General features: G+C 66.6%; 1 protein-coding gene across 3 annotated transcripts; it reads right to left on the reverse strand.

The window, feature by feature from the left end:
- Positions 1 to 1,635: 1,635 nt before the first annotated feature.
- Positions 1,636 to 15,548, reverse strand: SLC4A1 (solute carrier family 4 member 1 (Diego blood group)). 3 transcript variants are annotated; one of them, XM_075775344.1, is made up of 22 exons: positions 15,432 to 15,541; positions 13,101 to 13,186; positions 12,876 to 12,972; positions 11,823 to 11,892; positions 11,590 to 11,690; positions 10,332 to 10,405; positions 9,962 to 10,139; positions 9,750 to 9,885; positions 9,372 to 9,513; positions 8,640 to 8,715; positions 7,978 to 8,162; positions 7,245 to 7,455; positions 6,930 to 7,133; positions 6,565 to 6,713; positions 5,868 to 6,062; positions 4,939 to 5,106; positions 4,595 to 4,684; positions 4,319 to 4,485; positions 3,950 to 4,203; positions 3,694 to 3,863; positions 3,288 to 3,461; positions 1,636 to 3,161 (listed from the first exon to the last, which is right to left on the reverse strand). In XM_075775344.1, exons 2-22 carry the CDS (start codon positions 13,116 to 13,118, stop codon positions 3,081 to 3,083), a joined length of 2,940 nt encoding a protein of 979 aa, XP_075631459.1. In that variant the 5' UTR covers positions 13,119 to 13,186; positions 15,432 to 15,541; the 3' UTR covers positions 1,636 to 3,080. The 3 variants fall into 3 exon arrangements, with proteins under 3 accessions (XP_075631459.1, XP_075631460.1, XP_075631461.1); XM_075775345.1 differs by lacking the exons at positions 11,590 to 11,690; positions 11,823 to 11,892; positions 13,101 to 13,186 and having other exon boundaries at positions 15,432 to 15,548; XM_075775346.1 differs by lacking the exons at positions 11,590 to 11,690; positions 11,823 to 11,892; positions 13,101 to 13,186 and having other exon boundaries at positions 12,876 to 12,969; positions 15,432 to 15,525.
- Between the last annotated feature and the right edge of the window lie 775 nt (positions 15,549 to 16,323).

Consider the following 16,323-nt stretch of genomic DNA (forward strand, 5'->3'; position numbering starts at 1 on the left):
AAAGCCATTTCGGATGGGGAGCACAAACACGTTACGGCCCCGACGGCAGAACAGATCCTCCCCACGATGCGATTGCGGGGCTTTTGCCACCGAGGAGGGACACCGGAGCCCTGGAAACCAGCCACAAACCCCTGCGGCAGGTGGGCCAGAAACGGAGACTCCTCCGATACGCACCCCAAACACTCCCCTCCTTGCTCTGTGCCCTCCCCAGGACTTGCTTCTTACCAAGGGAATTTTTTAATTGCAGTTATTTTTGTAGATTAGTATTTTTTTTGCAAATAAGGGTACAGTAAAACAGCACAAGTGCAGCCTTTTTCTTGGCTTTTTATTTGCATTTTCACTTGTTCAGTGCACAAACAGCACCAGAAAGCTTTCCACTGCGCGCCCGGAGGAGATGCCAGGCTGTCACAGGCATGCTGTGGCCCTGCCTGCGTCGGCAGGGGTGCAGGCAGCACGGCTGGGGGCAGCTCAGCTGCCCGATGGCACGAAGCACCCAGCGCTGCGGCAGGCACCCGCGCCCCGCCGGCACCCGGACTCTCCCCCTTCCAGGGCTGATGCTACATCACCCCAGCTCGAGCTCTGTGCTCCCCCCTCCTCGTTAGCAAACCTATTAACTAGTATTTTTTCCCCCTCTCAGCCCGCACCCTGCTGCCGGCCTTTGCTGCAGGTCCCTGCTACAAAACACCGCCCAACCGCGCGGCCTGGGCTAAGTCAAGCTCAAATGAGAGCTTGACCTAAATCCCCCCCAACCCAGGCTGGACCCGGTGGCAGTGGCCTTGGTGACATCTCCCAGGGAATAAAAAGCTCTTCCCGGGTGGAGAGCGAGGAGGATGGGGTGCAGGCAGATGCCTTCCTCCATCACCCGCATGGCAGCGCTGGCTCTCGGAGCCAGGGATGGCAGCAGCGCGGCCGGCCCGCGGCAGCGGCACGTGGAGCCCTCCTGATGGCACGCGGCACGGCTTGCCCACGTGAGGCCAGCGGGACAGGCAGCTGCCAGATCCGCGGGCCTTGGGCCGAAAAACACCCGCCGCGTACCTCCATCTCCAGAAAACAAGGGCCAGCAGCTACGCCGGGCTCAGAAGCAGCCGGAGATGGCGCCGGGATTTATCCCAGCCCCACGAGACCCTGCAGGGTCCCGGCCGGGAGCAGTGTCTGCCCCATAGAAAGGCGCGGGGAAAAGGGGCACGGCCCTTCCCACGGCCCTGTTGACGGAGCTGGGCCACGGGCAGGTGTCTTCCGTGGGGGCAGCAGCCCTGCTGATTGCTCTCGTTAACGAGACTCTGGGTAATCGGGGTCAATTTGGTGCCAGCAGGGTCTGGAGGGGAGGGCTGGGGTGGGCTCTGTGGCGTGTTACACCGGCCCCGGGCAGGCGGCTCGGCATCGTGCGGCCGGCAGCACCCTGGGGTGCAGGGGGGGAGAAGGGGGGGCTGAGCACCCCTGGGTGGCCACTGGGAGTATCCTGGGATGGCCGCAGCGAGCACCCTGCGATGCCACGGCACGCATCGCGGTACGGCCACGCTGAGCATCCCGGGGGGGCGGGGGCGGGCGCCTCCGAAGGATGCTGCTGCTCTTCTAGGGGGGCAATTAAATAAGGCAACCCCCCAGTAAATGCCCAACTGGAAAGAAAAAAAAACATTTCCTTTCTGATTTTATTAATTTCTTTATTAAAGCCTGATACAAAGGTAGATGGAGAAAGGAAGAGGAAAAAAAAAACCCAAAGCTCTCAACATTGTTTATTTTGGACACATAATTAATTAAACTAAACCAACCCAAACACGAGGCAGGGCAGCCCCAGGCACGGCAGCCCCCCCCTCCCCCAGACCCCACGCTGATTTTGGGGACCCTCATGCTTTGATTTATGCAAAAAGGAGCAAATTTGCAGCCTGATCAGGTGCGCTGCACCCTGGCTGGGGTCAGGGCAGGCTCCGCCCTGGCACAAGCAGGGGGATGCTCGGCCGGTTTGGGAGCAATCCCGGCAGAAATGGGACAAGATGCAGTCAGCGAGCAAGGGAAAAATCAGGGAAAAACTACATGGATTTAAATGAAACGCTAAAAAAAAGAAGAGGAATGATATTAATGCTAATTCATCAGTTAAACGACACTGCCAGACTGGTCCGTAGAGTTTAGGCCCTGACCAGGATCCTTTAAAATCAGCCTTTCTAGAAAATTGTAAATTTTTATATAGGTTCTCTCTAGTATGTACACACACACACACACACACACACGGCCCCCGCCGCAGGCAGGAGCGCAATCAGCCTTTGAAAATAAATTACAACCCCCCCAATCACTAGCATCAAATATACAGATCACTCCTTGTAGCTGCTTTTTTTTTTTTTCTTTTCTCATTTTTTCCTTTTTTTTAAGGTGCTTTTTGGATCTTTTTTGAGATTTTTGTTTGGTTCTGAGTGAATCCTACCTGCAGAAGCATCAGCATGATTTTTTTTTTTTTTGTGTGTGTTTTTAGCATAATTATCTTCATTGCAAATATATAAACCCCCTCGCTGGACTATTTACATCCCGACCTCGGGGAGATGCTGTGAGCGGCTGCGAGGGCTCGTTAGCACTGAAAGTTCATCTGGGGAAGAGGGGCCGGGCGGGGGGGGGGCTCCCCGGGGCAGGCAGTGGGGCTGGGGGGATTGGGGGGACCCTGTCCCGCTGCGTCACCATCCCCGTCGCGTCACCTTCCTCCGGCTCCTTCCCGTGCTCGGTGCCCGGTCACCGCCCCGGGCTGGCCTCGGGGACGGGACGGTGACACAGGGCACGGGCCATCCCGCCCTGCCATGGGGTGGGGGACAGCCCACGGGACCCCCCAGCCTGGGCAGCCCCTTCCCCAGCAGGTAGCAAAGTGCGGGCGAGATCACACCATCCAAAATGTTAAAAAAAGGGGGGGGGGGGGGGGGAAGGCTCCACTCACAGGGTGCGCGGGTGGGGCCTGGGGCTCTGGGGCCGTGTCCCCAAGTCCCCCGCTGTCGCCCAGCGCCCCGGGATGGCAGCAGTGGAGCTACAAGCGGGTGGATGGGGGGAGCTGGGGGGGGGGGGCGCGGGGCTGTCCAAGGAGGGGGGCGGGCGGCGACGAGCCCTTAGCTGGGCATCTGCACCTCGTTGTACACGTCTGTGCCCTCCATCTCTTCGAAGGTCACCACGGCGTCGTCTGCATCCAGCTGGAGGGACGGGACAGGGCGTTAGGTGGGACGGGGGCACCGGCGAGGATGAGGATGGGGACAGGGAGGGGCACAGGGACAGGGACAGCACCGCGGTGGCTCCCATCCCGTGCCGGGGCTACGTACGCATTTCAGCTCGATGTCCCGGAAGATCTTGGGCAGCAGGAAGCGCCGCAGGGGCACGGTGAGGATGAGGACGAAGGGCAGCGCCAGCGAGGCCGGGGTGGACTTCACTGCCCACAGCAGCACGAGGACGATGATCTGGGTGCCGGTGAAGAGGTGCATCCGCCAAGTCTTCACCTGCGGGACGAGGAGCCCAGCGGGGTCAGGGTGGTGGGTCCAGCACCCCACACCCTTCCCGGGGTGCTGGGGGGACGCGACCAGCGGCCCAAAGAGCCCAGCGAAGGTCAGCACCCAAGGAGGAGACTCTCTGGGGAGCCCCAAGCAGTCGCAGGCAGCACCACGGGGTGCCGCAGCCCTGGACACCCCCAAGCCCGCAGCCACTGAGCCGGGTGACACAGGGCTCACTCACCCGGGTGACGTAGGGCTCTTTGGGGTGGTACTTGGGTGGCATCAGCAAGAGCAGGATGCGGTCAAAGAGCTGGATGCCGAAGAGGGAGGTGACACCCATGTAGAGGAAGATGCCAAAGAGCACGGCCAGCGGGATGTACTTCAGAATGGGCTCCATGAAGATGGAGATGCCTGCGGTGGAGGAGGAGAGGTCAGGGAGAGCTGTTGGGGGCACCCAGCCCTCGCTGCCCGGGGCGGGGGGCACCTTCCCAGCTCACCGATGAGCACGGCCACCACCAAGCCGCTGAGGCGCTGTTCCTTGACCTCCAAGATCTGGGACTTCTGGCTGGGAGAGGTGGTCTTGCTCATGACGGTGAGGGCGTTGGCGTGGGTGATGGTGCGGACGGTGGTGGCGCTGAGCCAGGGCATGCCGAAGAGGGCGGCCAGCCCCCCCATGGCCACGATCAGCAGCAGGTCCAGGTGGAAACCGGAGCCCTTCACCAGCTTCCTCTCGGGCTTGCTGACGATGAGGCTGCCGGGGACAGAGGAGGAAGAGTCGGTGGGGGGGGGGGTCCCCTTCCATCCCGTCCTGCCAGACACCCCACAGGTGTGTCCCCTCCCTGTATCCCACCCCCCCCGGTCCTCACGTGGTGATCTGCGTCTCGAGGAAGATGAGGATGAAGACCAGGATGGCGGGCACCACGGAGGCGAACATCATCCAGATGGGGAAGGCGGTGTCCTGTCCCATGGGGTTGATAAACCAGCCCCGGGCGGACGTGTTGGTGACCTGCAGCCCTTTGGGGACGTTCAGTTTCTGGATGGGAGCAGAGATGGGGGAGTGAGGGGACAGGGCACCCAGCTGCACACCCCCGTGTCGGGGACACGCGTCCCCGCACGGCCCTGCCCTCCCGCTGCTCCCGGACCTGCGTGTACGTGTCCTTGATGAAGAAGTCAGCCAGCGCCATGATGAAGATGGAAATGGGCACCCCGAAGTCCCCGATCAAGCGCCGGACCTGTGGGGACACCGTGACCGCGTTAAGCCCGCCTGCGTCCCCACCCGGCTGAGGGGTTCCCCCTGCCTTGTCCCCAGTGGCAGTGAGCTCTGGCAAAGACCTCCATGGGAGCGTGCAATGAGTTTGCACGTTCTCGGCCAGCCCCCTTTCGGGAGACCGCACCTGCTGAGCTCCCGTTTCACCCGCAGCGCTGCCCCCCGCCAAGGGTCCAGTGGGGTGGGGGTATGCCACTGTGCCCCCCGCCCCGTCCTCACCCTGCCAGGCAGGAAAGCGCTGTTCTTGAACTTGCGGAGGAAGAAGGCCAGGAAGAAGGTGCCGGCCATGAGGACGAGGGACAGCAGTGCCGTGTTGGGCTCCGGCACCTTGGGCTCGGGCACGGACTTCACGTTGTACTGCCGCTGTAACGGGTGGTCCTTGAAGATCTGGGGAGGGAAGGGGAAAGGGTCAGGGAGGATGGGATCCCCGCTAGTGGGTGGGTACGGGGGATCCCCTGCACCCCTCCTGCCATGCCGGGAGCCCCGCGGCACCATCCTGGCGGGTACGTGGGTGCCGGGTGCGTGCCAGGGTGACCGGCGAGGCTGGGAGCTTGGCACATGGTGAGCAGGAGGTTATTTTTAGGCTCGGTTTTCTCCACACCCCTTTGGAAATGGGGCCAGAGCAGGGGCTGGGTGGCACAGTGGGGACAGATGAGCGTGGCCCTGCTGCGGACCGTGCGTCTCCCGGGGTGTCTGGGGCTGTGCTGAGCTTGTGGAGGGGTACGTGGGGGGGTCCAGGGTGTGATGGGGCATGTGTCCCGCCTGTCACCTCTCCAGCACCAAAGATGTCCCTGTGGGCACCCAGTGCACGAGGTGACACCGTCCCATTGCTACCGGCCACCCGGCGAGGGTCTGAGCCAGGGAATGGGGGAAGAAATCGGGGCGCTCCAGGCAGTTCCTGGGCAAGGACCATGTCTGCTGCGGCCCAGGTGGGACATCTGCCTGGCCTTCACCTCCCTGCCCCAAAACCCCCCCGCAGAGAGAAGCGCGAGATGGGAAACACCTGGGAAGGGGGAGAAAACGCTGGGAGACGGGCTCCATCCCTTGGCTGCATCCCTCGCCCGGCTCCCACCGTTTCTATGGAAACCCGGGTGATGACCACAATCTGCACCACCACCCCCCCGCCGCGGGACCCCCGCGCCCCTCACCGTGACGAGCTTGGAGAAGGTCTCGTAGATGAAGATGAGGGAGATGAGGAAAGAGAAGATCTCCTGGGTGTAGCGGGACAGGTAGCGCACCAGGAAGCTGGCCTCGCAGGCCACCACCAGCAGCACCAGCAGGATCAGCCAGAAGCCGATCCAGACCCGGCCCACGATGTACTCCATGCCATGGTCACTGCAGAACTGGGGACCCAGAGGGCACAGCCCCGTCAGCGCCTTGGAGCCCTTGGCACAGGCACCCGGGTGTGCTGGACCCCAGGGTCCCGTGGGGGGGGCCTGAGGGGTGCCGGGATGGGGACAGCGGTGCCTCGGTGGGGCAGGACCCCCACGGGGTCGCTCGTCTGGCAGCAACGGCAATGGCAGCAGCTGCCCGGCATCGCCCGTGTGGTGTCAGCTATTTGGCATCACCAACGTGGCGTCACACGCCTCGCATCACCCCGTGCCATCACCCGGATGGCTCTGCCTGCGTGATATCACGCCTGTGCCATCGCTTACGCAGCATCACCCACACAGCAACACCCCTGTGCCACCCCCCCATGGCACCCCCTCATGGCAGCACCCCCGTGCCACCACCCGCGTGGCAGCACCCCGTGCCTCTGCCAGGGCTGGTGGGGACCCCACGAGCCCGCTGTGGGGACCACCGGCGGCAGGCGAGGGGCACCCAGGGGCGCAGGGTGGCACCCACCGAGTAGAAGGCTTCCTCAAAGACAAGGAGGGGCCCCGAGAAGCCGACGACGAGCAGGGGCTGGGCGCTGAGGATGCTGAAGAGGATGCACTGCACGCAGGTGGAGATGAGCAGCTCCGACACCCCCATCATGCCCTTGGTCTTCTCACCTGGGGGGGGCAGAGCCGGTGAGTGCTGGGGGGGGCACAGCGCTGCGTACCCCCATCCCAAACTCCTCAGCACCGGGACTGGGGGGTGCGATACCCCCCCAGGAGCACCCGCAGGGGATGGTGCTGCAGGCAGTGGCACCCCACTCTCCCAGCCCCGTGCCCAGCCTGGGGACATCCCCGTCCCCCAGCACATCCCCACCCTGTCCCCCCCATTACTCAGCAAGCCTCCAAAGGTGACAGCAGGTGACAGCGCCGCAAAGTAGATGAAGATCATGGCGGCCAGGCACTGGGGGCTGAAGGCGTCCTTGATGTCGCTGAGATATTTGGGGTACCGGCGGCGGATGTCCCGCACCAGCCCCCCAAAGGGTCTCTTCGTCCTGCGCAGGGGGTCGTCGTCCTCCGGCACCGGTGCCTCCAGCCCTGGGGACACAAGCAGACAGCTATGGGGGGACCCTGCGTGCAAGGAGGGGGGGGGTCCCGCTAGCCACAGGGACGGGGCATCCCAGGGGGCCGGGGTGGTCCCCGCCATACCCAGCTCTTTTTGGAAGCCCTCGCCCGGCGCCTTCTCGGGGGGCTGGTAGCGGCGGCGGAGCAGCTCGTGCTGCAGCGGCACCAGGCTGCGGAGGAGCTGCTCGTTCAGGGTCTCAGTGGGCGGCAGGACGATGCTGGCCTCCAGGAAGTCCTCCACCCCCCGCAGCAGGTCCTGGCGGCCCTCGGCCAGGTACGCGTCCCGGCGAAAGACCTGCGGGGTGGCCCGGGGGCAGGTGCTCAGCCGTCTCCAGCACCCTTGGGCGCTGCTGGGCACCCGCCCGGCCCCTGAGCATCCTCGCGAGGATCAGGCGTCATGGGGACACGGGGATGATGGGGGGCATGGGGACACAGGGGCTTGGGGACATGGGGATAAGGGGGGACAAGGGGACACGGGGGGACATAGGACCACAGGAGCATAGGGACACGGGCACAAGGGGATATTTGACCTCAGGGGCATGGGGACACAGGCGAATGGGGACATGGGAGCATGGGGTCCCAGGGACACAGAAGTGTGGGGACGGGGACGCATACGGCCATGGGGACACGGAGACGCAGAAGGATGAGGACACAGGTGCGTGGGGACAAGGGGACACAGGGACATGAGCACAGAGAGGGACGTAGCACAGGTGGACGAGCCCTGTTAGAGGGTGCAGCCCCAGAGCTGGGGACATCGGGGTGCTCGGGGGGGCCGGTGGTGGTGGCAGTGCCGGCGGCAATGGCGGGCGAGCCGTACCCTCTCGGACATCATGGTGGCCACAGCGCGGCCGATCTCGTGGTAGCTGACATGGGGGGTGCTGGGACCCAGAACCACGAAGAGGAAGCGGACGGGCAGGGACACGTTGAGGACGGCGTCCAGTGTCACTGCGTCCTTCAGGCGCACGAAGGCCAGCGTCGGCTGCTCCAGGAAGGCTGCACAGCCTGGGGGGAGGACGGGACGGGACGGGGGTCATGGGGGGCTGGGCACAGGGACACAGGGCACAGGGACACGGGGATATGGAGACAAGGTGACACAGAGGCTTGGGGACGTGGAGGGACAACGGGAATAGGATAGGGGCACAAAGGCACGAGGACACTGAGACACAGGGACACGGGGACACAAGGATAGGCGGGCACGGGAGTACAGGGACACGGGGACACGGGGGACACAGGGGAGTGGGGAAATGGGACGTGAGGACGAGGGACACGGGGACATGGGGCCCAGAGAGCAGCGCTGAGCGGCAGCAGGCGACGGCGAGGGCTGAGGATGGGGAAGAGTCAAAAAAGGCGCAAGAAAAGCAGCGAGTGAGCGAGCGGCAGACACCAAAGCTCCCGCTGTGCACCCTGGCCCCGCACCCACCGCCCTGACCCCGCACCCACCACCCCGACCCTGCGCCCGCAGCCCCGCTGACCACTCACCCACGAGGACCAGCGTGGCCTCAGCATCCTCGGGGACCTGCTCGGGGAGAAGGGGTCTAGTGGTCCCGCTCAGGCCCTGTGGTGGGCAGACAAGTGGCAGGAGTCAGCTGGCTGTCCTTGGTGGCCAGCCCCTGAATGGCTCCCCTGTCCCCTGCACGTCCCCCTCCATCCCTGGTGTGCCCCCTCCGTCCCTGGTGTGCCCCCTCCTCCGTCCCCTGCCAGCCCAGCTCCCTCACTACCACCTCGGCACCATCCCATGGCAATGGCTCCCCTGCTTGCTTGTGTGCACGTGTGTGTGCATGCACCTGCAAGTGTGAAGGTGTGTGCATGTGTGTGCATGTGTGCACGTGCGTGAGGGTGAGAGAACATGGCGTGCATGGGCGTTTGGGGGGGGGGTGTGTGTGTTTGTGCCTGTGCACTTGTGCATGCTTGTGCCTGTGTGAGTGTGTGGGGATAGGTGTGCAAGTGTGCACGAGTGTGTGTCAGTGGGCATGTGCACTCCCTGGGGATGCACAGCACATGGGTCCCTACGAGAGCCTGCACGCTGCTTGGTGTGCGCACCCACGTGTGCCAAAGTGTGTGTGCACACGTGTGTGCGTGTGCGCGCGTGTGCACCTCGTGTGCATCTCCCAGCAGCCCTCCCCACACCCTGGCTGGACCTGGCACCCCCAACCCCTGCCCCCAACGCCCCCAACGCCCCCTGCCCCCCGCCGCAGCCCCATCCCCGCTCGCCTGCTCGGCACCGGCCAGCCTGCGCATCTCCAGGGGCTGCTGCTCCGGCAGCAGCGGCTGCTCCGGCTCTGCCTGGCCCGTGCCCGAGCGTGGCAGCTGTGCTGGCCGCAGGGTCCTGACCGACTCGGCGTCGCTGGGGTGTCTAGAGCAGCGGGGGGGGCGGCGTCAGATGGGCCAGCGCCACTGACACCCCCCCCAGAACCCCGTAAGACAGCCCCGGCCCCTGGGGTGCGCGAGGATCCCCAAACCGGGCTGGATGGCAAAGCCAAACGGCAGAGGGGCTTTTCCGCCCCGTGCCAGGCTCCAGCGGGACTCGCCGGAGGCAGGTCCAGCCCCGACATCGGGGTCCCCCCACGGGGCCGTCCGCCCCGGCCGTACTTGTGCTGCAGCAGCAGCGTCCTCAGGATGTCCTCCCGGTCCTGCGGCTTGATCTGCCCCTCGTAGATCATCTGGTCGATGAGGACGTGGGCGATGGCCGCCAGCGAGGTGGCTGCCACATCGAGGAGCACGGCGCCTGCAGGGACAGCACGGTCACCGGCCGGCCGGTGCGGGGTCCCCGCTGCCATCCCGGCCCCAGCCGGTGTCCCCACCTTTGGACAAAGCCCGGTGGATATCCAGGAGGCTGCGGTAGGTCAGGAACGAGAGATGGGGCTGGCCCCAGTGCCCGGCTTCCTTGAAGTCCTCCTCCAGCTTGAGCCAGTGGCCGGCCTCCATCCAGAACATCTCCGCTGTGCTGTCCATGACCAGCTCGTGCAGCTCCACGTAGCCCTACGGCCAGAGCCAGGGGGAGTCAGGGTCCCCCCAGCCACATCGGGGACCCCCAGGAGCCCCAGAGCTGTGCCTCCCGTGCCAGGACCCCCCCGTGCCCCAAATGTCCCCGGGGGGCTGGCGGGGGGTTGGTCCCCGGGTGGCCACCCCCCGGAATGGAGAGGGAACGGGGGTCCCTGGGGCAGCACCCACCTCATGGGTGTCCCGCCGGGACACAGGCCTCCTGCTCCCCGCCGCCTCCAGGTCCACATCAGTCACTGATGAAGCTGCGAGTGGAGCCACTGCCACGTTAGCTGGTCCCTGCCCTGGCCCAGACCCCCCCTGGGGTCTGTTGAAGGCGTGTGTCCTCCCCCCCCCCATCACCCCCATCCCGTACCCGGTTGGGGTTGCCTGGATGTGTCCCCTGCTCCGCCATCCCCACCCCAGAGCCGGCTGGGATGCGCTGGATGTGTCCCCCTCCCATTGCCCCATCCCAGACCCAGCTGGGGTTTGCTGGATGTGTCCCTCCATCACCCCCCCCGCCCTGCCGGTGCCCACCTCCGGCCCCTCGCATCCCCGCAGCCCAGCTCCCAGGGCAGGGTGACAGTCTGGGGACATCACCGGGGTGGGGGTAAGGGCAGGGCTCCTGGCCACGCTCTGCCCCACCGCCCTGCCGCCAGCACAACCCTGACGCTGGCACCAAGCACTGCCCCTTGAACCGGGGTGGGGACGGGGACAGCACATCCCCGGCCAGCCAGACCCCAGGAGCTCGAGGTGTCCCCGTCCCCCGCCTACCTGCGGCCCCCCTGCGCTCCCCACAGCCCCGCAGGCTCCGTCCCTATAAAGCGGGGGCCAAGCCCCACGCCCCGCGGCCGCCCTGTGTGCACCGTAAATCCCGGAGCACTCTGCCTTTGCTGACAGTAAACACCAGCGCGGCTCCCGCCCGCCCGCAGCCGCCCCAGTGCCCGGGACAGGCTCACTCCGTCCCCCTCCACCCCGCTGGGGACCACCGCGGTCCCCCCGCTGCCCCCGGCCAGGTCACCCGGTGGGGTGATGCCGCAGGACCGGCATCCCCTCTGTCGGCTGAAGGATGCTGCGCCCACGGGAGTGGGGACGGGGCGTGTCGTTTCCCCCCCCCCCCCCGTTGTCCCCGACGGCGTTGGCCGTGGCACATGGGCACGAGCCTGTCCTCGTCCCGGCCCGCTTCCGCCGCCACCGAGCCGCCCGGCGCCAGCCGGTGTTCAGCCCCAAGTGGTTCTTGTCCTCACCCCAAACAAAGACTTTATTTATCCTCAATCAGCAGGCAATTACGGGCAAGTGGCAGCGGTCACCTCGTGGCGTGCCCTGACGCCTGGGTGACGGTCACCCCGCGGAGAGCGGGGCCGGGGGTGGCAAAGCCGGGGCGGGCGGCGCGACGGAGGGCTGGTGGGGAGGGACGCCAAGGCTGGGCTTCGTCCCCACGGTCACTCACGCTGCCCTCCGCCACGGCGGCTCGCCTGTTCCGGGGGGGCCCCTGCCGCGCGCCTCCTCCCATCCAGGTCATAGCATCCCCGCCGGCTGGGCAAATACTGGCTGCAAAACACACACCGCCGGGACGGGGGGGGTCAGCGCCGGGCACCCACGGGTACCGGCAGCCTCCCCTTGCCGATGCCAGCCGGGCAGGCGGGGCAGCGTCTGGCCACCTCCCCGATTTGGGGAACTCACCGCAGGGGCGTCAGCTCCTCGGCTCTGGCCCTCCACGCCTGCAAGGGGGACCCGGTGCCAGCGCCGGCCCCTGCGCAGAACAGGCGGCAGCGTTACCCCCTGACCTGTGTCACCCCAAACAGGGACCCAAGGGTCCAGATTGCGAGAAGCGGCGCAGCCCAAGCACCCCCTCAGGGCGGCAGCTCTGAATAAATCAAGCTTCGGGCAAGGGGATGCTCCGGGGCACACAGAGCCCCCCCAAACTCCCCTCGTCCCCCTCCCCTGGGGCTGTTGGTCGTGGCCTCAAGGACCATGGGTGTCCCTGAGCTCAGCCCCCTCTCGGGCACCCGCAGCTCTCGCACTGGAGGTGGCACGTCACCAGCTGCGGGGCTTTGGCAAAGGGTGCCGCTGCCTTTGGGTGATGCTGGGTGTCCCTGCCTGACTGCCCTGGGCTCCGAGCGAGCCCTGCTGCCCATGCGACGCTGGCACCCATGTGACGCTGGCACCCATGCAACGCTGCTGCCCATGCAACACCAGCGCCCGTGCAATACCGATGCCCGTGCAACACCGACGCCCATGCAACACATCTGTGCAACACTGGCACCCACGCAATGCTGGTGCCTATGCAACGCTGGTGCTCATGCAACACTGGCACTGATGCAACATGTCTGTACAATGCTAGTGCCCACGCAACACGTCTGTGCCAAGCTTGCACCCATGCAACTTGGTGCTGATGCAACATGGGTGCCCATGCAACGCTGGCACCTATACAGCGCTGGCACCTATACAGCGCTGGCACCTATACAATGCCGGCACCCATGCAACATGCCTGTGCCATGATGGTACTCATGCATAGCTGGCACCCATAAAACTCAGGCACCCGTGCAACATGCACCCTTGAACCACTGGTGCCCCTGCAACGCTGGCACCCACCCGGTGCCGATTCCCACGCAGCGCTGGTGCCCGTGAGGCGCCGTCGCTCACGCAACGCCGGCGCCCATGCCACGCCATCCCCCGTGCAACGCCGCTGCCCGTGCGTGCCCAGCGTCCCCCGCACCCGAGGGAGCCACTCACTGCTCATCTCCCCCAGCGATAGCTGGGAGGTCTTTACGCCGGCGTCCTCGTAGCCCTCGGGGTCCAGGCTCCTCCTCATCCTCTCCTCGTAGTCCTGCTGTGGGACAGAGAGAAGGGTGCTCAGCGGGGACCGGCACCCCCAGCGCCTCGCAGGGGCCACGCCGGGGGCGGGGGGCTGGCCGGGGCGCAGCGGCAGAGCCAGGGCTCGGGGCCGGGTCTCCCTACCTGGCCGGGCCCCTCCATGGCTCCGGGCTCGGCCCCCGCCTCGCCGCGTCCCGGCGCTCAGCCCGGCGGCACCATAACCCGGCGCTCTGGGCGTCGGGGCGGGCGGGGGGGAGAGGGAGAGAGAGGCCGTTAGCGGGGGGGCAGGGCAGCGCCCGGTGCCCCCCCCCCCCGTCCCGGGGAGGGGTCCGTCCCCGGGGATGGGGCTGGGGCCGGGCGCCGGGGTCGTTCCCGCAGCCCCCGCCGGCGTAACCCGGGAGGGGCCGGGGGTCCCTGGGGAAGCGGGGCCGTGCCCCGCCGCCCTGCGCCATGGGAACCCACGTCAGGCGACGGCAGAGCCCCGGCAGGTTCCCACCGGGGACGCGGCATCCCGCCCCGGCCCACCCATGCCCACGCACGCCGGCTGGTCCCGCCGCGTCCTGCACCGCGCCCGGGGGTCAGGTCCCGTAGGGCCCCACGCACGTGGGCTGGGTCCCACGCTGCAGCGCCCGCGGCCCCCGCAGCCCCCTGGCAGAGCGCTGGGGCGAGAACGGGGAAACTGAGGCAGAGCTGCGCTCAGCGGGACCGCTGGGAGCGGGACGGCCCGGGCACCCCGCAGCACCCCCGGCTGCCCCCCCCCCCGCCAGCTGCCCCGGGGCCGTGCCGGGGGACCACCGCCAGGGGGCGCCCTGCCCCGCGCTCCGCCCCCCCCGCAGCCCCGGGGCCCCACGCGTGGGACCCCCGTAACCCCCCACCCCCGTCAGCCGCCACCCGCCCCCAGCCCAGAGCCTCCGGGGGGGTCCTGTCCCGGGACCCCCAGCCCCCCCCCTGCTCCCGCCCCCCCGTGGGGACCCCCCCAGGTTGGGGAGGACAGGGATCGCGGCTGCCCCCCCCGCCACCCCGGTGCAGGGACCCCCACCCAGGCACGGGCTCACGGGGGGCGTGGGGGGCGTGCAAGGTCAGGGCGTGGGGGGCTTCGGGGGGACCAGCCCCCCCAGATCTCACCAGGGTGATTGCAGGAGCTCGCTCCCGGCCGGGGGCCGTGGGCGTCGAGGTGGGGTCACGGAGACCCCGCTGAGGCCACGGGATCCCCGACAGGGTGCGGGCGCTGCGGCGGGGCCATGGGAACCTCGGCCGGCTCCGGACCCAGCCTCCTCCTTCCTGCCCCGCCTGGCCCCGCAGTGCCGGCGGCCCCCGGCCCCCCAGGCCGGCCTGTCCCGCACCCCAGGCCCACCCCAGCCCCACCGGCGGCTCTTGCGTCAGCCCGGTGCGCCGGGCTGCACCCCGCTGATAACACCCAGCCCGTGGCGGCCCCCGCCCCGCTCCCGCTGCTGCCCCGCGCTGCCCTGGGGTCCAGGTGCTGCCCTGAGGCCGGGGTGAGGGGCTGGGGGACCCGCGGGGCACTGGTCACCCTGCGCCCAGGTCACCCGGACCTGCCAAATCCATCCCTGTGCCACCCTGCACCGTATAGAGCCCGGACATTATTCTACGTGGTGTGTGAGGTATAGAGCCCGCAGGTCCTGGACCAGATTATCTTGTGCACACGATGAAGAGCCCATTCCTCATATATGATACACCCCACGTGCACAGTATAGAGCCCACACCTCCCACATCTTGTGCATGGTATGGAGTCCATACCTCCTACACCACACACCCCATGTGTGCAGTATAGAGCCCCTGTCTCCTAACCGCGTAGCCAACGTGCTCGGGATAAAGCCCATACCTCCCACGCTGTGCAGCTAACATGACTCAGGACTGGACTCATGCCTCCTGCGCCGTATATCCAGCACAGCTCAGTATAGAGCCCATACCTCCCAAAGCACACATCGCATGCGCCCAGCACGGAGCCCATACCTCCCACACCATCCACGCAGCGTGGCTCAGTGCAGGACCTCCCTCCCACAGCAGGTACTCCGTATGGAGCCCATACATCCCACGCCATCCGTGCAGCACGGCTCAGCTCCCTCATGCAGCAGGTACCCAACGTGGCTCAGTATGGATCCCATACATCCCACACCATCCACATGGCACAGCCGGGCTCCCCCCCGGAGCGGGTACCACCGTGGCTCAGTATGGATCCCATACATCCCACACCATCCACATGGCACAGCCAGGCTCCCCCCCGGAGCGGGTACCACCGTGGCTCAGCATGGAGCCCAGACCCACCTGGCCCACAGCATCTCCCACCCCAGCACACCCCGCTCCCAACCCTACAGACCCCACCCCACGCCGGGGGCACCCCGGGGTGCTCCCCACCCCGCCTGGCCCCACCGTCCCCCGCCCACCCTGTCCCCCCCGCTCCCAGCACCCAGGGACGCCCCGAGGTGCCAGCGCCGCCCGTGACCCCGCACCTACCCCTGGGGTGCCTCCGCGACGCCCCTGCCCTCGCCGCCAGCCCCTGCCCGGGCTCTGCCTGCTGCTGCCCGCAGGGAAAGAGCCGCACGGCACGGGGGAGTGTGCCCAAATGTCCTGAGTCACACTCACCTCCCTAATCTCCCCCCACCCCGGGCTCACCCGGCCCTCCCCGGGGCCCCCTGTAAACAAGATTATCGGGGTACAACATCTTGCGTCTGCCTGCTGCCTGCCTGCTGCCTGCCTGCTGCCTGCCCGCGTCCCACAGCCCTCCCCAGCCGCTCGCCCTGTCCCGGCTCTGCCATGCCGCGCTCCCGGTGCCCCCCACTATCTTGTTTACGAGGCTCCGGGTTTCCCTGCGGGGAATCCCCGGGAACCCTCTGGCCATCCCTGCACAGGGGGCTGGGGATTTTCTCTTTTTTTTTTTTTTTTTTTTTTAAAAAAAGGGGGTTCCTGGGGAGGTTCCCCCGGAGAGGAGGCGGGAGGGGACGGGGGATGTGGCTGGGGCTTCTGTCTGTCCCCTGGGATCCCCGTCCCTGGGGTGCCTGCAGAGAGGTGGTGGCACGGGCACGGCTGCTTCGGTGCAGGGCGAGGGGGGGGGCTGTGTGCACGCGTGAGTGCACATCTGTGTGTACGTTTGTGTGTGCATGCGGGTGTGCAAGCACGTGTGTGTACGTGCGAGTGCATGCATGTACAAGCACATGTGTGTGCATGCGTGGATGTGCATGCTCAAGTGAGCATGCATGTGTGTGCATGTATGTAAATGTGTATGCACGTGTATGCACACACATATATGCACGTGTGCGCATGCACGTGCATGTTTCTACATGTACAACGTCCCTGAAGGGCTCCCGACCCCCAGCCCCAAATCCCGGGGTGCAGGGAAGGGGAGAAG

Source organism: Balearica regulorum, chromosome 24 (genome assembly GCF_011004875.1).
Source record: "Balearica regulorum gibbericeps isolate bBalReg1 chromosome 24, bBalReg1.pri, whole genome shotgun sequence".
NCBI lineage: Eukaryota > Metazoa > Chordata > Aves > Gruiformes > Gruidae > Balearica > Balearica regulorum.

Bases quoted from the DNA above. Each gene is read 5' to 3' on its own strand.
- SLC4A1 (XM_075775344.1), bottom strand. The intron at 6,714-6,929 runs GTAATGGGGGGG...TGCCCCCCCCAG, and splicing joins CACCTTTGGAGGCTTGCTGA to GTGAGAAGACCAAGGGCATG. The intron at 4,204-4,318 runs GTGAGGACCGGG...TGTCCCCGGCAG, and splicing joins CTCGAGACGCAGATCACCAC to CCTCATCGTCAGCAAGCCCG.